At 42.8% G+C, this 21,588-nt stretch overlaps 1 protein-coding gene across 1 annotated transcript in view; it reads left to right on the top strand.

Moving 5' to 3' along the window:
• The window catches only part of LOC115599602 (rho GTPase-activating protein 32-like), a 128,399-nt gene that overhangs the window by 68,839 nt on the left and 37,972 nt on the right, over window positions 1–21,588 (top strand). Inside the window, exons 2-5 of the mRNA XM_030464703.1 lie at window positions 7,415–7,523; window positions 19,764–19,855; window positions 20,941–20,982; window positions 21,355–21,439. Of these exons, the coding sequence (XP_030320563.1) occupies window positions 7,416–7,523; window positions 19,764–19,855; window positions 20,941–20,982; window positions 21,355–21,439 (327 nt within the window). The 5' untranslated portion in view covers window position 7,415. The remainder of the gene's footprint in view (window positions 1–7,414; window positions 7,524–19,763; window positions 19,856–20,940; window positions 20,983–21,354; window positions 21,440–21,588) is intronic.

The following is a 21,588-nucleotide window of genomic DNA, read 5'->3' on the forward strand; positions in this document are numbered from 1 at the left end:
TTTGTAAACCTAATAACATAGGGTTCAGTGTGTGGCTATTGACCAGCAGGTCTGCTTTGGGGGTTTCTTTGGCCCTGGCCTCTTGCACAGAGTGCAGCAGGACCCTGGTGGGTGTGCATCCCTGGCCCTGGGGAGGTGCCTGACTCTGGGTAAATGTTTTTTTAGGGAAAGGCTTTCCCTGCTAGGCAGCTGGCTGGCTGGACAAGCTGTAAATGTTGTTTCATGTTAGGAACAGTTGTCACTTCCAGCATGCAGGGCTAATTGTTACTGATGAGCTGATTGCACTTGATCATTCCATGTGCTGAAAGCACCATTTTGCCAGTAGATGCTTTGGAGGAAAGATGAAATTTACCATTACCAGCTTTGCATTGGCACTGAACTACAAACAGACAAAATCAGCCCAGCTGAATGTCCTTGGATCTAGGTTTAGGTCATGCTTTGCCATTTTGGGGCATACTTTGATCTTTGCTGCATTTGGATTAGCTGTAACCAGATGGGGTTTATTATTACTTTTGGAGTAAACTGCTTTTGCTAGGGAGCGGAGGAGAGATGAAGGGCTGAAGATGAAGGCCCAGAAGAAAGTGTAATCTTTACAGATGAGACAAACCAAGGGGGTGGCAAAGGATGTGCAGGGAACAGGTTTTGCCTAAGAGCTTGGTGAGATGGTATTTGTCTTGCTTTCATTGGGATGGAGAAAGTGAGTGGCAGCAGCCTGAACCCTGTGAGAAGTTATTCCTCATTTCTTCCCCCAGAGGCAATTTACTTTAATACTTTTCTATTTGTTCCTGAATGAAAAAACAAAAACCCAAGGCAGAGCTCAGTGATTCTGATTGTTCAGTGATGTCCTAATTCCTTTTCACATACTGTGCAAAAGTGATAAGAGAATCCTAGTCCTAAGAATTTTTTTTTGACTGTCATTGGTGGTGTTCTGAAAGAAAAAACCAAGCACCTCCTAACACAATGTCTTTTAATGTGTTGCCAAAAAAAAGAGCAGGTTTGTTCAGTACTACATACATGCAAAAACCTGAGGATTCTGTGATTATTTTTATAAGGCTTTTGAGTAACTAAGAACATGGCTCAGAGCTGGCTAAGGCTGAATATTCCAAGAACTTATTCTTTTCATAGAGTTTCAAGATATTCCAGTGATGCAAAACCTGGCTGCAAATTATTAATGCCCAGCTCAAGAGGCTCCTAGGTGCAGATTCCAATCCAGAGCATCAAGTACATATCTCTACTTTCTTAGGTTCTTTGAGATGGATTTTACTGAACTGAGACATAAACCACAACCAGGTGAGACAAGAAGCTGTCAACTAAGCTGCTTAAACCTATCTATTTTTGCTAAGACTGTCCTAGCCAGACTTGCCCACAGGTTTTAAATTCCAGGTGATCTTGTTCATGCAACTTTTTATTGGCTGCTCAGAAGATGTGGTTTAAATATTCTTGCAAATTACTAAAGAAGACAGGAATTTTGAATTCTGAAAACTTAGTTAAACCCTTCCTTTCCACTGTATTGGTTTTAATTTCCTGGGTACAGAGTTTACTGGAAAAATTGGGTTGGAGAGGATTCTGTATATTTTGGTTTTTTCCATCCCTCCCATGAAATTTTCTTTTGTGTGTGTGTGGTATGAGTTTAAGGTCAGAAACGAAGATGTATCAGGGTTTCTTTCTTGATTCCAGCTTCTTGCTGAAGTGTTTGTAAGCTTCGGGCCAAATCTCAGATCTTGTTCCCTCTTTTTTCTACTTTTCCTTGAGGTGATAAGGGGCAAACCCTGTGATGTAAAAGTTCTTATTCTGTTGTGGGTTTTTATGTGTTTTTTCTTTGTAGTATTGTAACTCCTTGTCTTGATCAAGTTCTTTTTAAAGCCTCCAAAGCAGAGTTTTCTAAGAATCCCTCAACCTTTCCATGCTGTGGTTGAGTCCTGTGTTTGAATCCTTGCAGCTCTCTCCTTGGATACATCAGGACAGACAGTGCTGCAGCAGCCAGGCTCTGCTGCTATGCCTCCAAGGATTCATTTGAGGTTTCTGCCCTGTGGCTACACCTGGAGTAACCCCAGATCTCATTTGTCTACAGAAGATCCTGCTCATCCTTGTGGTGCCCAGCAGCAGTGGTTCTGCCTCTTGGCCTTGCAGCACTGGGGTGTAATCCTGTCCTGCTGCTCTCCTGATGCTCCAGCAGGAGCTGGGAGCCTTCCCAAGCTGCAGAGTGCTCACTGAAGACAGCCATGGTTGCTAGGAGCAAGGAAGATGAGCCAAGGAGATGCACAGTTCCCTGCATATGCCATTTGCAAGCAATGCAAAGCTTCATCCGTAGTTCCTTTTTAGTGTCCTGGTAAAGACTTAGTTAATTTGGTCTTTTGTGCAAACTACCTGAGCAGCATAACTACCAGTTCTTATCAGTTTTCAAAGCTCCTTGGTTTGCAGCACAGATCTGTGTTGGCACAGGCTTTATTTAAATTAGGCTTTTTGGGTAGAATTTATATCCCAGAAAACATCCCTTTGTGTGGAGCTCTAAATCCACCTGACTCATTGGTTCTGTAGGGCAGGGCTGTGCTTTTCCATTGGCTGGGAAATCTCCAGGCACAAGAACAATGCTGGATAAATAATAAACTTAATAAATCAAAGTTATCATTGGCTGTCACCTTCTAAATTGAGGTCAGAAAAAAGTCATTTGAGGGAGAAGCAGCAAGGGAAGCTGAGATGTTTGATGTCTCCATGGGGGGAGCACAACCTAAAGATCACACTTGGCATTTAATTTAAAAAATATAAAGCCCCAGCTGCAAGTGAGGATCTGTCAGGCAGACACTTAACTGTCTGACAGGAGAAGCCTGACATTCAGACTGCTTCATGCTTTGAGCACATGGCTTTCAAACCACCAGATAATTTGTCACCAGGGCTGCTGTCAACCTGTGTGTCCTCAGCGTCCAGAGGCCATCAGAGTCCATGACAATGATGTTACTGCTACTGCTGAGGCCTGCCAGGGGCACAGGGGATGTGCCACACAACCCGAGTAAGGAGAACAAACATTCTGCTGGGAATCCCACAGTATTTTAAAGTTTCTGTCCTGTTTCACTCAAGGAGCAATGTCCACCCCCCGACTTGTTTATAATTCTTTCTGTCTTTCACAAACAGAGCTGTAGAATCATTTGATATTTCTGTGGGAGGCTCCTTTAGACCCCCAGGGAAATTGAGTGTCTAATGAAGCAGTATTTAGTATTTACAAAAATATAAACACAAGGTAGCAATAGGCTTTGTGGGCATCAAGCTGCATCTTGATTTACTCATCCTCTAAAGCAGCTGTGGGTCTCTTCTCCAGGTGCTCTCTGCCTTGTGGGATGTGGCAGAGCCCAAAGCATGGGCAGGTAGGACACAGAACACAGACTACAGGGCAGCTCAGGAGAGCAGCACTGGGATGGTTTAATTCCTGAAAAGCAGATCTGGTCTGTCACTTCGGTCCCCAGCAAATTAGATTTGAAGAGAGGGAAAAGAACATCAGATGTGCTCTTGACAGAATTCTGTCCTGTACAGATGTCCAAGCTCTGAGCTGAAATTCATCAGCTTGACCTATGGAGAACTTTGAAGAATGGATGTGCATGCAGGCAGTGCCTTTTGTGGAATGTCCTGCAAACATTTGTTCCAGTACATTTGATTCTCAATTTACAATGAAGCAGGATTCATTCATCTGAAGAGAGATTGCTTAATGGCCTCTATACAGCCAGAACTTTTATTAATATTGTGGTGTCAGATTTCATTTGAAGGGCATTCAGAGCTGCTAACCAGTTGAAGAAATGGAATTTTAGATAAAACTGCATTGCTCTTCTTGTGGCTGGGATGAAATTTTTAGTGACTTTTCAGTGATTTACACCTCCCTTGAAATGACCCAATGAAGGCTTTCTAGAACAGAGCAGCCTCTTGAATTTGCTTGGCCTTTGATGTTTGCAAACTGTCTGTGTCAGTGTTTTGTGTAAGTGATGGTGGCACTCAAGGTATTTCCTCCTCCCATGAAAAAGAATCCATGACAGAAAGAAGATAATCAGTCTTGTTGCAGCTTGATGGTTGTGGTGAATCAGGCATCTGTATGATTTTGTGTGCTATTTATTTTCTGTATAAATGAAAATAATGTCAAATATACAGAATATCCCTGCATAAAAGCATATGATTATACATTTATCTATGATTATGGGTGTATTTATATAATATTCCAGGCTTTTCTTGGGATGAGGCTCTTTCCCAATGCACCCAGTTACACTGGGATCAGTTTCTCATTTGGGGGCTTCTAGGGCTCAGCTTTGCAAAGGGCTGGCTGAGTTCCTGGATAAATCCCAAAGATGAACTGGGGGTGCCTGAGGCTTGGTCTTGGTGCAGGTGGATGCCAGTCCTGTCAGCCTTTCCATGACAGCTTTCCCAGGGACCCTGAGCTCTGGTTCTGTTCTCTGTCATCCTTCAGAATGCGGAGTTCTGGGAAAGTCTTCTGGAACACTGTAAAAAGGAGAGTGTCTTGAGTAGCTGCTTTGCTGCCTCCTTCTCCTCCTTTCTGGCCCTACTTCTGCCCATATTTCATCACTGCTAATTCACCCAAATTATTTGCCTTCATCCAGATCAAGGATAGGGAGGAAAAGCTCCTACACTTTGGGTATAAATAATATTACCTGTAGCATCTCCAGCAGTCCTTGGTCTCTTGTCTCAGGTGGCATGGAATTAAATAGTTGCTATTAAAGATTAATAAGGGTTCACAGGTGGTTATCAAGTGTACATAATTGTGTAAGAAAATCTTCAGTATAATTGCCCATGGTTTTTTTTTGTACTGTGACAAAGTATTTCATTTCCATCAGTAGTAAAATATTCCATGGAATAATTCTGGCACATGCTCAAAGAATTTACTGTACCTCATGATCTCAGTGGGAAGGGTTTGGTAAGAGTTTATCATGGAGTTTTATAGGCAAAATCCAATGAAACAAATGAGTGAATAGATGGGTCAAAAGGTCTGGGTACCCTGACATCCATGGCTGTCTGCTCTGAGGATAGAGACCCAGAACGTGGGGCTGATTCCCAAGGTTCTTTTCAAACAGAACACCCTGCCCCCATCACCTGCATTTTAAGCATCTTCCCAGGTGTGGCTGAAAATGTTCCCTGTAAGCAGGCTTAGCACAGGGGCTGGGAAGTGCAGGTAGTGTGGTTTATAATCTTCATTCCCACTCTCTGCCCTCTCCTGTTTATTTGTGTGGTAAACTTTGAGGAAAGTAGTGAGGGGTTGGTGTGACTGAGAGGTAGGAGTTGGGAGGAGGGAGTGGTGGAATCTTGAGCCTGTGACTTCCCTGCTGAGAGGAGGAGGCCTTGGGCAGCCTGGTGGGACTGGCAACATTTTAGGCATCCAGAACATTTTCTTCTCCCAAGGAAACCAGATTTCTCTGGAGAAGTCCAGGAGGAATTGCCACAAGGCTGAGAAGTTGTGTATGCAGTAAATCCATTTGTAATCCAGAGTGCTGATGTAAATTCATGTAAAGATGTAAATTCAGTCTCCTTGGTTTCAAGTCTCTACACTGAGAAAGAGGTGGCTGTGGAAGGGTGAGTCCTGATCATGTTACCCTGCCTTGAATTCCAGCACCCCATGGAATTACATCAACTGTTGTCCAGTGGCAGTCAACCAAAGCTGCTGTGGGATGATTTATTCAGAGTCTTTGTACAACTCCAATATTGCCAAAGCCAATAATGATGAAAGCCTTATTGAGCCTTTTTCAAAATCCTGAGCTTGATTTAAAAAACCCCCACACATTATTATTTTCATTTTGATTTTGAGTTGCATAATATTTATTTTTTTTTCTGCAACCAGCAGGTTTCAGCTTTTACTTTCAGTTAAAATAAGCGGCAAACTTCTCATATGGTGGAGCTGGGGTGGTAGGAAACAGAGCAGATCTTCCCACTTTGGATATGCAAAGGAGAAATGAAAGAGCTGCTACTCTGAGCAGCAAATTTTCAGGTTATAGAAATGCAGTTCTTTGAAGGCATACATTGCAAAGGTGGCATTGCAGCTCTCTGTTGTCACTCAGGGTATTTTCATACAGTTTTTGTCAGACACATACAACTTTAACCATGGAGCTCTATTTTTTATTGCCTCATCAGGGACTGCTCTACTTTGATTTGGTGATGTTTGTGGTGGGAATGGCTCATGAAACCAGTTAACAGCATTGGCCTGAGGCACTCTGACTTTGGCTTTTGAGGCCCATATTCTCTGGGATGTGTTTTTTATTAGAGCAGAGATGTGCTCACAAAGCTAGGTATAAAATTGGATGGGATATAATTCTGTAACCCAGCCATGCAATTACTGTGAGTGTTAATGACTTCATTTTTAACCCTCATGTAAGGCACAAAGAGCTGAATGCTTTGGCCCAGGCACTTCCTTCCCCATCTCAACCAGCATGTGGGGGCTTCAGAATGTCAAATATTGGACCTGAAGCAGAGGAGTTTTCTTCTCTGGCTTTCACTGTGCTTGATTTTGGGGAAAAGGTCCATAAATCAGCAGTGTTAACATTTAGCAAAACCAGCCCTGCCTTTCTGCCTGGCTCTTTGTGGTGATGTTTACAAAATGCTTATCCTGGGTGAATAATTGGTGATCTATTAATGAATTAAAAGCCTGCCTGAGCTGCTCTTTACTGAAGCAGGATGGATGACACCAGACCTTCCGCAGGTCCTTGGGCCTCCAGCTCTGTGCCAGGGTCCCCTCAAAAGCCCATTCAGACAGCCTTGGGTGCCATATAGAACATCTCAGGCTGAGCCACTCTTAGGAATACTTCTTCCATTTTCATCTGGGGCCTGTGATCTCTCTGCAGGCTTGAAATATACCTGATAGAGTATTTGCAAGGCAGCTCCTTATCTGAAGACAAGTTTACCTTGAGAAAATGAGACTGATCTGAGCACATCCCTGCAGAGCTCAGGCAGAGCTCAGTCTGCAGGTGGGATCAGTAGGTAGTGGGAGAGCTGATGGTTCAGGCCTTGGGAGGTGAATTCAGGGGAAGATATGGAAACTTCTGTCTCTGTTTCAGGCAACACAGGCAATAACATCTCAGGAATGAATGTGTATGGTTTTCCTTCTAAGGCTGATGTTGTTTGCCTGGACAATAGTAACAATTTTGTTGAAATGGACTGAAAATTGCTCCTCTGCATTTTTCTGTGTTTTAATACTTGCAAATTGTGCAGTTGTTCAACAAAATCATCCTGTGATTGGTTAGGAAGTGCAGATTTCTCCCTGCTGGGTTTCTTTTTGTCCTTCTTGTATCATGAAGAAGTAAGAGAAACTTAGAAGTCTGTAAGAGTTCTGGATTGAGAAAAGCATTTGTAGTGTTGTGTGAGCCAGGTAACTGATCACTGTAACACCTGGAGATTGTCACTGAGTATCAAACCTCTCTGTCCTCCCTTCCAGAATGATGAAGTCCTCCATACATACAGAAGAAGATGACTTTGTGCCAGAGCTTCAGAGAAGCATCCATCCCAGAGAGAGGCCAGACTGGGAGGAGACTCTCAGTGCTATGGTAAAACACCTTCTTAATTTTTCTTTCTGCTTTACTTTTGGTTCTGAACAATCTAATATTCTAGTTACACATTGATTTCTCTTCCCTGAGTTTCACATTTCTACATGGATTGTGTTGAACTTTCAACGAGACCAAAATAATTTCCTTCCTCTGGCAGTTTGTCAAGGAGAGAAAGAAGGAGGATGCATAATGCTTCTGCCCTATTAATATGTGCCCCAAAGCAGCTCCAGTAACCAATTAAAAGGTCCATAATGTCACAATGATTTTCAGTCTGCATTAACCTCTTTTTCAGGAAGACTTTTGAGCATAAAGGCAACTCCTTGTAAAAACATGCTCTTTGAAGCATGCAGCATTGTGGAAGAGGAAGATTTTAGCAAAATGCTGCCTAAGTCTGTCTGAGAAATAAAACCTCAGTGTGAAAGCTGAGTGAAAACCCCAGTGTGAAAACTTCTTGTTGCTTGGTTGTGTAGCTTAGCAGAAAGGCAGGTGGGTTTGTCTTACAGACCTGGTTTGTTTGGGTCCTTCTGGTGGTTCTTAGCACTTCATTGTAGTTGTGAAATCCTCTGAATGAGATGCAACACAAGCTGGACAGACCTCTCAGGAGTCAGAGGAGATGCCAGCTGCCTGGGAGCCCTCAAGGACTGCTACATTTTGTATTCCCTCCCCCGACTCATGTGCTGTATTTTTAGAATTTGGCCATGTTAATCACACTGCTTTCCTCACTGCTTCTGCCTCCTATTCCCCCTGCACTGCTGGGTAACCTTCAGACAAGCTGGTTTTTTCTTTCTGTGCTCCAGTTTGGAAAATGGAGTTGATGATATTGACTTTCTTTGTAGAACACTTGAGTTCTAGGGATAAAAAGCCATATTTGAGCCAAGTCCTATCACAGAATATGGATTTTGTAACATTTCTCTGAAACAGTTATTTAAAGGAAAGGAGCATCTTGTAGAGTTCTGAGGAGTGCTGCATTTCTATGTTACAAAAAAAGATGTTGTGAAAGAGAGCCTTTAGATATTTCTCATACAAGCCTACAAAGCAGCTGTCATTAGCTTGAGCATAAATTGACATTTGTACCTAATATTATGTTTCCTTCCTGTTGCTGACCAGGTGCCTTGCTCTCAGCACCTCCTGCCTCTCCCCAGCAGGCTGGGTGCTCTAATCCCATTGCCTCCTTCTCCCATTTGTCTAAATTTTGTGGGGAAGCAGGATTAGAACAGTGAGAGAAATGTGTAAATATTTATTTATGCACCCTGTCACAAAAAGGTACCACCTGAAGCTGCATTAACCTGACGGATTCTGGAGACAGGATGGATATACTCACTCCAAAACTAGAAATAGGATTTCTTTTGTAGGTATCTATATGTATGTTTCTGAAGAACATCCTGCAGACTGCAGAGATGAATTCATTCCTGGCTGGAGGTGACCAAGAGTTCTTCACCAGGAGGAAATCAGCCTTTCCCTCTGCAGTGCACCTCTGAGCTGGAGCTTTCAGGATCCAGAAGTCTGATTGTCCATAAGGAAGTTATGAGTGAGATGCTCATCACAGTGCCCCAAGTGTTACAAGTTTTATAACCAGGTTGCCAGGGAAAGGTGTGATTCAGGAGCTTCTGAATGACTGATGGGAAACTGTCCTTCAACCTGGGAAAAGCAGAAGTGAACAAGAGGGCAGGGAGCTGGCAGTTGGTACAGATTTAGAAAGCCACAGAGCCTGTCCTAGGAAGTCCCTGAAATAATCTGAGTTCTTAGATCAGGTCAGATGAATTTGGAGATCTGGAGTATTTTCAGCATTTGAAACCAGATGAGGTAACATACCCTGGCTTGGGAAGGTAATAAAGGCTTTTTAATGAGACCTCAATATATCACTCCTTTAAATCTGGGACATGAGTGAGGAGAAAACTATTTTTAAATGCAATTTCTAACAGTGTGTAGAGATTAGTGAATTGTAAAGGTTTAAAGAAAGATTTTGTTCTCCTTAGTGCAGGGTTTGTTTCTCATTCTTTGTACAACACTTAGCCCAGGGCTGCCCCAGATCTTAATTGTTGGTTCTGCAAGAATAGATGCAAAAAATTAGGAGTATGGAGGGTTTCTTTTTAAGTTATTTGTGGTTGGTTGCTTTTCAATTCTTGGCCACTTCACTGGGAATAGGCTTTAGCTGTTTCTTCACCTAGGTGCTTCAGCACTTGGCTTCTGGCTCTGAGTCTTCAGAGTCATTGCCTTTCTTAACTGCTATGGAAAATGTTGCTTTGAAGTTTGAGGTTAGTTTTGTGCTGATGAAGCCTCTCAGGCTTCTGACTTGCCCAGGTTGGTAAAGCCTCCTGCTAATCCTACAGAAACCATTGTGCATCTTCTCTCTCCACCACTTGGCAGCATTTTTATGTGAATCGCTGCAGCTTAGAGTGTGTAGCAGATAGGTCACAGGGCACCATTTGGAACGAGGATAACAATGAGACAGAAATGGGATTTCAGGCAGTGTGGACAATCTAGGCATTGAGACAAGACAAATGTGCCATGTGACACACCAAGCAGCCATCAGGCTGTAATAATATTTTGGTCAAAACAGTTCTGGGCTGGCATTGTATCAGTAACCTATATTTCATTTTCAGTTCACAGAACTTGTGTTCCTTGTTGTTGCTGCATGAATCAAGTGGGGTTTTTCTCTCATTAAGCTCTTGGCAAAGTGAGATATTGTTGTGTGTGGTTCTTTAGCTTGCTGAGAGTCATCTTCATCTCACAGGCTAACTTGAAGCTTGTCCCTGAGAATCTTTGAAAATTGGGACAATCACTTAATTGGCACATTGGCTTCCATTTGGGTTTGCCAATTAAATGAGTTCAATTAAACCAGAACAGATACTGTATTTTTGGCAGTAAGTATTAATTTATAGCAATCATTTCATTTTAATTGGCAATGCTATAGAAGCAATTGTTTCTATTTCCAGTTACTTTCCAGTGTATGCACTGTTGATCCGGGAGGAAAAAAATTACATTTCTTCAACTGCTGTTTTAAAATCTACATATATGCAACATTTAGCAAAGAAGAAATGATTTAGGATTTGCTAAGCCAGGATCAGAGAAGTTGGTTGTTTCCCATGGTTTCTAGGGCACAGCTGATTCTGGCTGCCAAACCCAGTGGGTTTGTGCTGGTGTAGTGTTCATGCTTCAGCTTTGCCTTAGTGTTCCTCCAAGAAAGTTTGTAAGAGATGGAGGAGGAGCTTGCTACCAGAAATTTATTCCTTCCCACCTCCCATGCTGCACAGGATGATCTCAGGACACTTAGAGCAGGAGAGAATCTGGGATGAAGTGTTGGGGAGTGAATCACTGAGCTGCTCCCATTTAAAAACAATCCCCCAAAACAAGTTTGGCTTTCCTCTTTCTTTATCATCTGGATTGTTTCAGGGACTTGTACTATACCCACTAAAACAGTTGCAGCTGCAATGAGAGGAAGTAGGAGAGAGTAGCCTGGGGCTGAAAGGTTGGGATGGGAGTTTAAAGAATAGTCTTTACCTCTTCAAGGCCGTGAAACTGTCCTCAGGCTCACAGTGCTCCTGACACTGCTTCTGAGAGTGTAAAGAAGTTAGGGTCCGTCCTTGATTTGCTCTGTATCTTGTACTGCAACAAATAGTTTCAATTTGAAAACATCTGAAGTTGCTCTTTAATATGGTCTCAGAATACAAAGTTTTTGGTTCTTGCTTTGTGGCAGTTCCCTGGAATCCTGTGTGGCTTCCCTGCTTCTCCTCATCTCAATAGGTAAAGTGCTGTGGGACAGTTCCATCAGTGTGTAGCAGTGTCTTCTGGTTATGGTTGTTTTTTTTTTCTCTGTGCCTGTGGTTTTGTTCCTAGTTCTCAGTTTGCTTTCTCTTACCTTCAGCCTTGATCTTCAGGGGAAAAAAATCCCACCTTGTTTTTACCTAATAATATTATGAATGCAAGGAAGCATTCCCTGAGGACAGAGTCTGTCAGTCTGCAGAGCTGAGGTTACTGCTGAGGTGCTGTCATTCCCCTTCCTGAATTTGCTGGGGATTTTGCATGGAAAGAAAAGACCTTTCTGCAGCTCTTGTCCTGCCCTGCCCTCACCCCAGGGATGTCAGGTCCTCACTGGGAGCACTGTCACATCCCATTTGTCCCAGTGAATGTCTGTGTCAGCTTTCCTAACCTGGTTCTGAGACCCAGCTCATGGAGCAGTACAGGGTTTGGAAGAGCTGGTCAGGAAGGCTGCTGGAAGGAATCCTGCCCCAGTTTTCCTGCCCAGCAGCTCTGATCCCAGGCCAAGCTTTCCTGGGAAACCCTTGAGCAGCATTAATGAGCTGACCCTTCTGTTCTTCAGAAGTTTAGGGACAACTTCTGGTATAAATTGCACGTTATGAGTAGCTGCATTCTTCCCATCCCTGTAAGGGCTTGGAAATGGAGTGTTTCATATGCCACTTTCCTATTTTATTCCATTGGAAGTAGCTCTTTCTGTAAAAGAAAAGCTGAGTCCCAATTGGCTTTCTGTGAATAAATATAAATTATTAATTTAACTCTACTGACTCACATACTGGGGCTAAATATCAGGCTGTTCTTTCTTTCACCTTGCCAGCCTTTCTTTTACTGCATTGGGAAAATTCTTCAATTTCTAAGCTGATTTATACCTGCAACATAACAGAACTTTGTTATTTGCATAATCACAGACTATGGCCAAGGGAATTACCAGAGTGGTATTTGCTGAGTTCATCCCTGTAGTTTTCTGTGTGATGAGAAATTGCTTTCTACCATAACAGCCCAAAGCTCCACTTGTCCTTTTGTAACTCAGCCATGATCAGGACCCCCTCCTCCCTCTGGGAAACAGGAGACTGTAGAAATGCTGCCTCAAACAGGGTCTGGGATTTTGGGGGTCTTCTTCTTTTCTTTTCTTTTCTTTTCTTTTCTTTTCTTTTCTTTTCTTTTCTTTTCTATTTTTTTTTTTTTTTTTTTTTTTTTTTTTTTTTTTTTTACCACCAGAGAACTGGAATCAAAGGATTGTGCTCACTGGATGCTCTTTTTTTCTAAAATTTATTTTGCAGGCTGTACAGAAGAAGCACTAACCCTGGCTGCCTTTCCCACGCATATTGGATGTGGGATTTTTGTTCTTAAAGAAAGTGCATTCCATAGCCAGGCTGCTATTATGTGAAGTTGGGTACTGCAGGGCTGCAGCTCCCTGGGCTGGGACCTTTGTGAATGGTAATCAGGGGAGCTCAGTGCTCACTATAGCAATGGCAAACCCAAACTTGAAGCTGCCAGGTAGTTCTCATGCTAATGCTGGCCCTGCACGGGCAGTTTGTCTTCCTGCACCCATTTTTGTCTTGCAAAGAAATGGTAGCAAAAAAAAAAAAAAAAAAAAAAAAAAAGGAAAGAAAATACAAGTGTGGGGCTGTTTTGCTGGGAATAATCCCCCTCCTTCGGGTGCATTTGATTCCTTTGCAGAGAATCAGTGCAATTCCCTGCCATCTCCTTCTGCCTCACTCAGGAAATCTGGTGGTGACACAGAATGAGGCTGCTTTCAGGGGGAGTTGTGGTCACAGTGACAATAATGCTGCCAAAGTAGGTTGATACAGCTGCCAAGCTGCTTACCCTGGGTTTCAGCTCCCACTTACCAAATTAGTTGTTTTACATGTGAACTGGAGATGGTTTTATCCAGGAGCTGCCAGCTAGTGAACTGCATTTGAAAAACACAGGAGATGAATAGTTAAGAATTTGTTCTTTGTTCTTTCCAGACTGATCTTTTAAACTCTGGGAAATGGATGCCCTGGACTAACTCCTCTGTAATGCTAAGTCTCAGGAATGAGAAGTTTCCCTTAATTTGCCAGCTCATGGCAATGCTTTCAAGTTGTGGGTTGGTTGTTTTTTTTTTTTTCTCCTTATTTTTCCCCCTTTGGAGGGGAAAAGCTGGGAGTAGAAAAAACACATCCTGTGTGGTCTTTTGAAAGAGAAGAATTCACTGTTAACCATGCCATGCAGTAAGTACTGGCCAGAACAATTCAGCATTGACAGGGAACGTGGAAAATAGAATTGAAGTCCCAAACCCAAAAAATGATACACATTAAAGTATCTTCTTTATTGAATGCAGATTTCTTAGACATGGGGTAATGAATGTGCATGGCCAGTATTCAGTTTCCCTACTGGAAGCACTTTTTTCACTGCCTCTCCTCTATTATATTTCTCCTTTACCATGAGATTTTCACGATGTCTCTGGGTAACTTTTCCCCACATTCCAAACTGAGAGCTAAATTAAAAAGTCAGTACTTACCTGTAATGAGTCCAGGTGTGCCTGCACATCACCCAGTCAGTCCTACAGCTACTCCTTGGCACATCAGAAAGGATTTTTTTTTCTTTGCAACAGGGATGAAGAAGTTTGCATTCACTGATGAGCTAAGTGAGGAGTTCAGTTAAAAAAAATTAGTTAAAATGGTTCTCATTCTGAAAAACATCTTTGTGCTTTCTGATGGATCTCAAAGTTGTTTCCTTGCACACAGTGGCTTGGATTGCTGTAATCAGACTGCTAAAACTTTGCTCTCTCAAAGGTAGAATTTATCTGATGCCATGCTCCTTTCTGAGTGAGGCTGTGCAGCCACCTTCTGCAAATATAGATGGGTACACAGGCCCCTGGGGGACCAGAACAGGAGCTGCTCCTTGGTTTGCAGCTCTGAGTAGACTCCAGGTATTTATTAAATGTGCCAGTGCTGCACTCTGCTGATCAGGCTGTGAAGAGCACAGAAATTAATTCCTGGAAATGGTCAATTGGGAAATGCAGAGTTCGAGCAGGGGTATTTATTTTTATTTTTCACTTCTTTGGTAAAGCTGCTGTAGTCTAATGAGCAGATATTTTTGTGTCAGCTGAGACTGTTGGACCTGGGTACATTAACCAGATGCAATTGCTTCTTCATTTTAAATCACAGCATCACAGAATCATGTTTCCAAATATCTTGGGCAGCCCTGAGAAATGGAGCTAAAATAAAAGTGACACAAGCACCCTGTATCAAAACAGGAAAGTAATCTGCATGCACAAACCTGATCAGTGGCAAGTGGTAATTTTGCCAAGCAAATACTTTTTCCTTGTGTTGCCACTGTACCTTGGACATCTTTGGACAAATGTTTTATCTCCATCAATTCCTGTACCTTTCTTCCATGCAAACAAGTGACCTAGTTCCAGCCCTTTGGTGCTCAGGTGCATTTTAATCCTTTAAAGTGCTTGGGCAGATAAATACAGATAAAAACTTCCATTTGGAGTTTTTTGTAGTTGCTTGGATGTGATGACTTTCAGTTCAGGGGAAGCATTTTCCCTTAGCTTCACTGATTTATTTGTTGTGGGCAACCAGAAAGAGCATTCTTCCCCTGGATTCAGTGCTGGATTCAGTACAAAGCTGAGATAAACCAGGTTTCTTTTTTCCTTGTGCTTCAGGCTAAATCTTGAGCAGTAATTGGCCAAAGCAGGACTATTACCAAGTAATTGGTAAAAACTGGATCCTTTTGTAGAACAGTTTCTTTTTAACACTGGCAAGCGAGCCCTGTGAAGAGGTTGGTGTGGAGCCAGTGTTGTGTAGCTCTTTGGTACCAAGATTTGGAGTAGCTGTTGATGTCCTTGGGGATAAACACCCATGTCAGATACTGAAGTGTGGAACTGGCCACTTGAGTTCATTCTCACACTCAGATGAAGTAGTAGAGGTTACAGAAAAAGGTCGCTTACTGAAACAGAAGTTCTCTTTTGGTGTTTTGGTTTTTTTTTTCTGAAAGCTTGGGGAAGTTTTGCAGTAGTTTCTTTTCTTCCCTTTCTTTTTTATTTTTCCCCCCCTCCAAGAAAGTCGAGGAGAAATGAGGATGATGTAAAGGAAAGGCTGTCATGGAAACCAGCTAGCATTTTGAATCAGCTCTCTCATTTTTAGAAAGAAGGACATTTGCTGAAGGAATCCAGAGCAGTCTGGTCCCTCCAAACAGATTCTGGTGAGAGGCTGATGGTAGGCAGATAGATAAATGTTACTGCATGTCTAACAGTTATTCTTGCTTTATGTTAACCTTGGATTAGAGTGAACTTGTACCTCCAGAAATCCCAGGTGAATTCCATAGCACAGGTACGTGCTGAGCTGTCAGCTTTGTGTTTTGTCTGTTCCTGTGTATGGTCCCTCCTCAGGGGTTTTATGGAAGTATTGGGCAGAGCCAGTCTGCTCTTTATGGGGTTGCTGGAGCCTGGTGGGATTCCACTCTTCCTTCTCTTCCTGTGGGTCCCAGTGCTAAGCCTGGGGCAGGAGGAGAGGGCTGTGGGTTGCATTGGATCCATGCTCTCCTTTGTTGGGGATGCTAAAGTGGAAACTTTATCACATTGTGTTCCCTTGACTGTTTTCTTCAATTTTATGAGTTCTTCCAGGTTGTGTTATGTTTGTGGATGTGAGGGAGACAGGTTGACATGTTTTCTGATAAATGCTATGAGACTTCTTAGGAGAAAATCCATTCACATTATGCAGTGGAATTGCTACATATAAATTATTTATGAGTAGGTTTTTTCCTCCTTATTTTGAGCAGGTTTTTTGTGCTAGAGAGCACAAAGCTAAAGTTTTCCAAATCATGTCTATAAAGACCAAAAATTTCAAACTCAGATGCTTAAAGCTGGACCCCCAGATTTAGGAGAGAGCTCTCAGCTTTGTGGGGAGTTAAGCAGCAGCACAAGTGATGGTGCCTCAGAGCTCTCCTGATACCCACCAGCAACCCAGTGGGATGATTGAGAAATAGAATGGCCATCCATCAGGGACTGGGACAGACAGGCAGGAGTTCTCCCAGAATTGGAACAACATTTTAGTGGGATACCTGCTTTGCAGTCAAGGTAGGTGCCTGTTATAAAATCCTGAAAGTCTCCAATGTTGTCCCAGCTTCTCCTGATACAAGTGCAGGGGAGATGGATGGTGCTCAAAAGCCTTCAGTGGAAATGTAGGAGGAATGAGGATCCTGCTGAAGTCAGGAGACTGCACTTAAGTTCAAGACCTAATTTGTTTACCAAGTTTTGGACCAAAGCAGATGGATGTAGCAGTGATGTTAAGCTGTGAAAATTGGACTCAATAATTTGCATAAAGAGATTTGCTAGGCAATTACTAGGGCTCCACAGAAGGCTAGCTAGCCAATTCTCTGATGTAAATAATTCAACTGTTTCAAAATTCTTTTAAAAATTAAATTACTGTGACACAAAGCACAAAAGGTGACAAATCTTGTTTGGAGTGCTTTGTGTTTTGAGAGGAGGGAAGTCTAGGATGACGTTTTGGATCAAAACAGGTATGAATCTAGTGCTGAACAAAGTGTGCTTTTCTCTAGCTCTGGATTTTTACTTGAAATGGGAAGTAGCTGCTGGGTCTTTTTTGAGTAATGTGGTTTCTAAAATGGCAGTAAGTTTGTTTCTTACTTACCTATCTATTCACCTTTTTTTTTTCCTGGCATTGTTTAAGATTTTAGCTTGCACAAGATCACCATTCTGCCCTTTTTTCCTCAACTCTGAGACTTGGGAGAACTTGTTATTCTGCAGCAGACTCCAAAGAGCTCAGATCTTTTTGGAAAAGCAGCCGAAGTTAATTACTGTATTTCATCTCATTGTAGTCATTTAAATGGATACTTGCTGTTGGAAATGGGAGAGGCTGATATCTTCTTCCAGCACAATTTGGACATAACTGGAAGCCAGAGAATAATAAACTTATCCAGAGAGAGAGATGCTGGCATTTAGGTCTCCTGGAGGTGTGAGTTTTGCCTACGCTGCTTTGAGTCAGATCCAGGGTAGTCTCTACCCACTGCTGCAAACTGGCTTGAAGCCCACATTTTTCTGTCAGATTTGTTTATGCATTTTTATATCCCACCAGCTTCTTCTGCTCACGGAGAAGAAAAATAATTTTTCTTCCTACAGAAATTCTGTTCCTTAGCAAATTAAGGCAAGCCCATCCAGCTCTGCCTATGAGCAGCTTTACAGGAATGGCACTTTTATTACTGTAATTAGTTATTTTCTTATGTAAATGACCTATGAGGTTTATTAAATTGGTGATCCTCCTAATGATAAAATTCACAATGAGACTCTCATGTGTCCTATTAAATATTGAAATAGTCATGTGCCTAGTAACAGTCAGTCAACCAAGGACAGTTTTATTTAAGAATATAAATATTGTCCTTGTTTTTCTTCAGTGCGTGGGTGTGCGTGTTCTGTACAGCTGTGGAGCTGAAGCATCACTTCTGTGCAGGGCTCTGAAAGGCACAACTCACACAATCACAGAATGGTTTGGGTTGGAAAGGACCTTAAAGCTCACCCAGTTCCAACCCTCCTGCATGGGCAGGGACACCTCCCACCAGCCCGGGTTGCTCAAGGCCCCATCCAGCCTGGCTTTGAACACTTCCAGGGATGGAGCATCCACAGCTTCCTTGGGCAAACTGCCAGGGTCTCACCACTCTCAGATTACAGAATTTCTTCCTAATGTCCAACCTGTATCTCCTCTCTTTAAGTTGGGCACTATTGCCCCATGGCTTCTCTGTGCACCCCTGTGCCAAAATCCCTCCCCCAGCTTTCTTGTAGGCAAAGAGAGAGTCTCTGTTCCTGGCTTCAAATTTATTGTGATGTTCAAAGTGGAGAGCTGACTCCTGATAGCTGCAGCCTCCCTTTTCCAAGGGTAGGGCTCCAGGAGCAGGAATCTGTCTGGGAGCAGGGAATGTGCTGCAGTCCTGTTGGTTTCATGAACTCAGGTGTCTGCAGTGTGTGTGTCTGTGCCAGGTTCATTCCCTGGGTCAAGGAAGAAATGGATACCCTGCAACACACTTGCTTTTGTCCTCAGCTGCTTGTCTGAAGTAGGTGAACCAAACCCAAAGTGCCTGTTTATCTCTGGTGACTGTAAAAGTAGCCTGGGGTAGGTAACACAGTTGTAGCTGCATTCCTCCTGTGTGTCTGGAGCTGAATGAGAGGAATCACTCCCTCTGGCTCTGCTTCTCTAAGTTAATGAATAAAGTGAATGGGTTTGACTTTTTTAACTGCTGCTCTTTGTGTTGTGGTGAAGCACGTGTAAAATTGACCCATGTCAAGCTAGAATGAGAGCTTCAGGGGGTAGGAAAGATTCCCCCATTGTCTGTTCTGTTCAGCTTGAATTGTAATTGTCTGACTCTGAAGTCTGGGGGGGAAGGACCAAGTTGTTCCTGTGTTTCCCACTGCTGTCTATAGCTCTCTGCTGCAGTGGGTACCAGTTTTGGGACCCATCTCCTCTGTTCAGAGAGAGCTTTGGGTGAACCACCTTGTAGAAGCATTGATACTGGTCTTCTGGATCAGGGAACTTGTCTTTTTACTCTTGTCATTAGAAAATGGATTTCATCTATTACTTCTTCATTCCAGACCTCTAAAAGAGAGAATTCTGAAGTGCCTCCCTTCCTCTTGCTTTAGCAATTGCTATTTTGGACATTATTCAAGTTTTGTAGTGCACTGTATAAAGCAGCAAAAAGCTCCTTCAGCTGATCTCCCCCCCATCACTACTGAGCTGTCTCTGGCCAGCTTTGGGATCCAGATTCTTCTCTAGTTCCTCTGTAGTCAGTCTGTGCTGATCTTCCTGTTTGATCACTGCTCCCTTCCGAAGAGCCTTGCCTGAAAACCCTCATTTTGCTTAGAGCCCAGCACAGCAAGAGGAACTGCTGCTGCCTGGGCTGGAGACTGCCAGAGCTGACAGCTCATGGAAAAGCAGCTGGAGGAGGGAGAGGGTGGCAAAACATGACAGACAAATGAAAAGAGGGAGTTTGTAGCTGTGGCCTCACTAAAGTAAATGAATTTTAGTGACTGAAGAGTTTTAATCTGCTCATGCACCTATACCAATAGCTTCAAACATCTTTTTTTTTTTAAAAGCTTTCCTCCCCCATACAAGCAGCTCTGTCATTACCTTGATTTTCCACTGTTCGAGCTATCCAGCTGTCTCTACCTGCATCCAAGTGCACAGGTGTATGGAAAATATGTACCTAATGAGGAGTCTGAGTATGGAATTCAGGGATGATTGTTAGACTCCTGCCTCTGAAAATCTCTTCTTTAGAAAGCAGGAGCAGTTATGAATGCTGGGAATTAACAGTAACATGGATCAGAACCCCCAGGGTCACTTTTCCTTGTTCAAATGGCAGAAGTGCACCTTGTAGCACTGAGATTTGAGCTCTGTTTGTACATCTAGGTAAAAATACACAGTCTAGGCCATAGCATGCAAGTGAAATTTTAACTGCTTTTGCTTTTTTCTTTTTTCTTTTTTGCAGGCAAGAGGTGCAGATATCCCTGACCTCCCAGGGGAGCTGCCACTCCGGACCTGTGGCAGCACAGCAAGTATGAAAGTGAAGAATGTAAAAAAGTAAGAGCAGTCTTCTGGGATTTTTTTTTTTCCATCTTTGCTGGGCTCCTAGTTTTGATAGTCTGGGTTTTAGCTATGGTGCTGCAATACAGCAAGGGCATTCACCAGCAGTTCTTTAGAGTATCTTCATCTGAGCAACCAAAATTCATGTGAAACAAAGTAAATTGTAGCTAATGTAGTCTAAAACAGGGGGGGTGTGAGGTTTTGTTGGCACTCTCACCTGTTTATGGCCAGAGAAGCAAAGCTTATTAGTCTTGTTACTGTATTTTTACATTTTTGTGACTTCTTCTTGAAACTGTGTTGTTTTTTTTAAAAAAGAACATTATATATAAAGAAACCAAAGGAGAAGGCAGTGTATAAATGAGGTCCTTTTTCCTGTCTCCCTGTGCTTCAGGGAGCAGGACAAGCTAAACCAGGACAAGTGGGTGGCCCAGATATATTTTTTTTATTTGATGCTTTTTTTTTTGCATTCTGCCCTGTACCTCTTCATTTGAATGAGTCTTTTCTTTTCTAGAGGTATTTTGTTTTTCCCTTGTTCTCCCAGATTTTTTTTTTTTATCTGGGCTTACACTCTCTTTCTCTACCTCCCTCCCTCCCTCATTCTCTCCCAGAGAATATAAACCAGCTTATTGTGCTTGCAGCTAAGGTTTCAAAGCCCTAACCTGCAAAGGGGGGAATCAGAACCAATCAATATTAGTTGACTCCTCTTTGCTCAGAGTGCTGACTTGGGGCTCTGAGCTCCCTCCTATTGATGGATCTGTGCATTCAGATCACCTCTCTGTAGTGCTCTGCTGCTGGAAGGGAAATGGCTCTTTGTTCTAGTGCTGAGCAGCCAGATGCAGCATCTCACTTCCCACTTCTATTCCCGTGGGAAGAGAGAGCAAGATAATGACAATCTCATTGGCTCACCACCAGAAATATCTATAGGAGTCTATAATAGCTTCAGCAGAAGCAAGAGCATGTTGCAGAGCCAGAGGATCTCTCTGTCAGCCATCATGGTAACTGGAGACACTTGGGAATAATTATGCCTCATTTCTGAATTTGAAAAAGGCAAAGGATAAATAGCATTTGTTCTGCACCCTCAGATACATCAACCCGGGACTGATGGGCTGTGATGCCTTTCACAGGTAAAGTTCTCCTTTCCTATGTGTCTCGTGTAAGGCTGTTTATTTGCACTGCAAGAATGCATTTGTGAAGGTAGAGCAGCTTCTCCCTGCACCATTTCCTGAAGATGTGGGCTTTGGGGTTGCTGAAATGCCCCACAGTTCTTTAAGGCTGCCATGAGAAAAGTCACTTTGCAATTTAGTTTTCCTTTCTCCCTTGGTTCTGTTCTCCTCTGTTTCGGTGCATCACATCAGCAAACCCCTCTGCTCCCTTGGCTTTTAGGATGAGAAAGTCATTATTTTGTATCTGTGGCTACATTTTAGAAGAGTGCTTGATGCTGAGCAACATTTCAGGGCTTTGCAGCTCTCTTACAGTGTGCTTTTGATGTGCTCCAGGTTATCCTTTACCAAGGGTCACTTCCCGAAGATGGCTGAATGTGCACATTTCCATTATGAAAACGTGGACTTTGGCAACATACAGGTGAGTTCTGCATTTCTTTTTTATACAAACCATCTTGGTGTTTGGCTGCCAACAAACCTGGTGAGGGAGGAGGCAGAGGGGACTTCTGCTGAGGTTTGTTCAGTTTGTTGCAAAGTGTTTAGTGGGAAGTTGAAGCAGTGTGGTCTCTT

The sequence above is a fragment of the Calypte anna genome, chromosome 24, assembly GCF_003957555.1.
Source record: "Calypte anna isolate BGI_N300 chromosome 24, bCalAnn1_v1.p, whole genome shotgun sequence".
In the NCBI taxonomy this organism is placed as follows: Eukaryota; Metazoa; Chordata; class Aves; order Apodiformes; family Trochilidae; genus Calypte; species Calypte anna.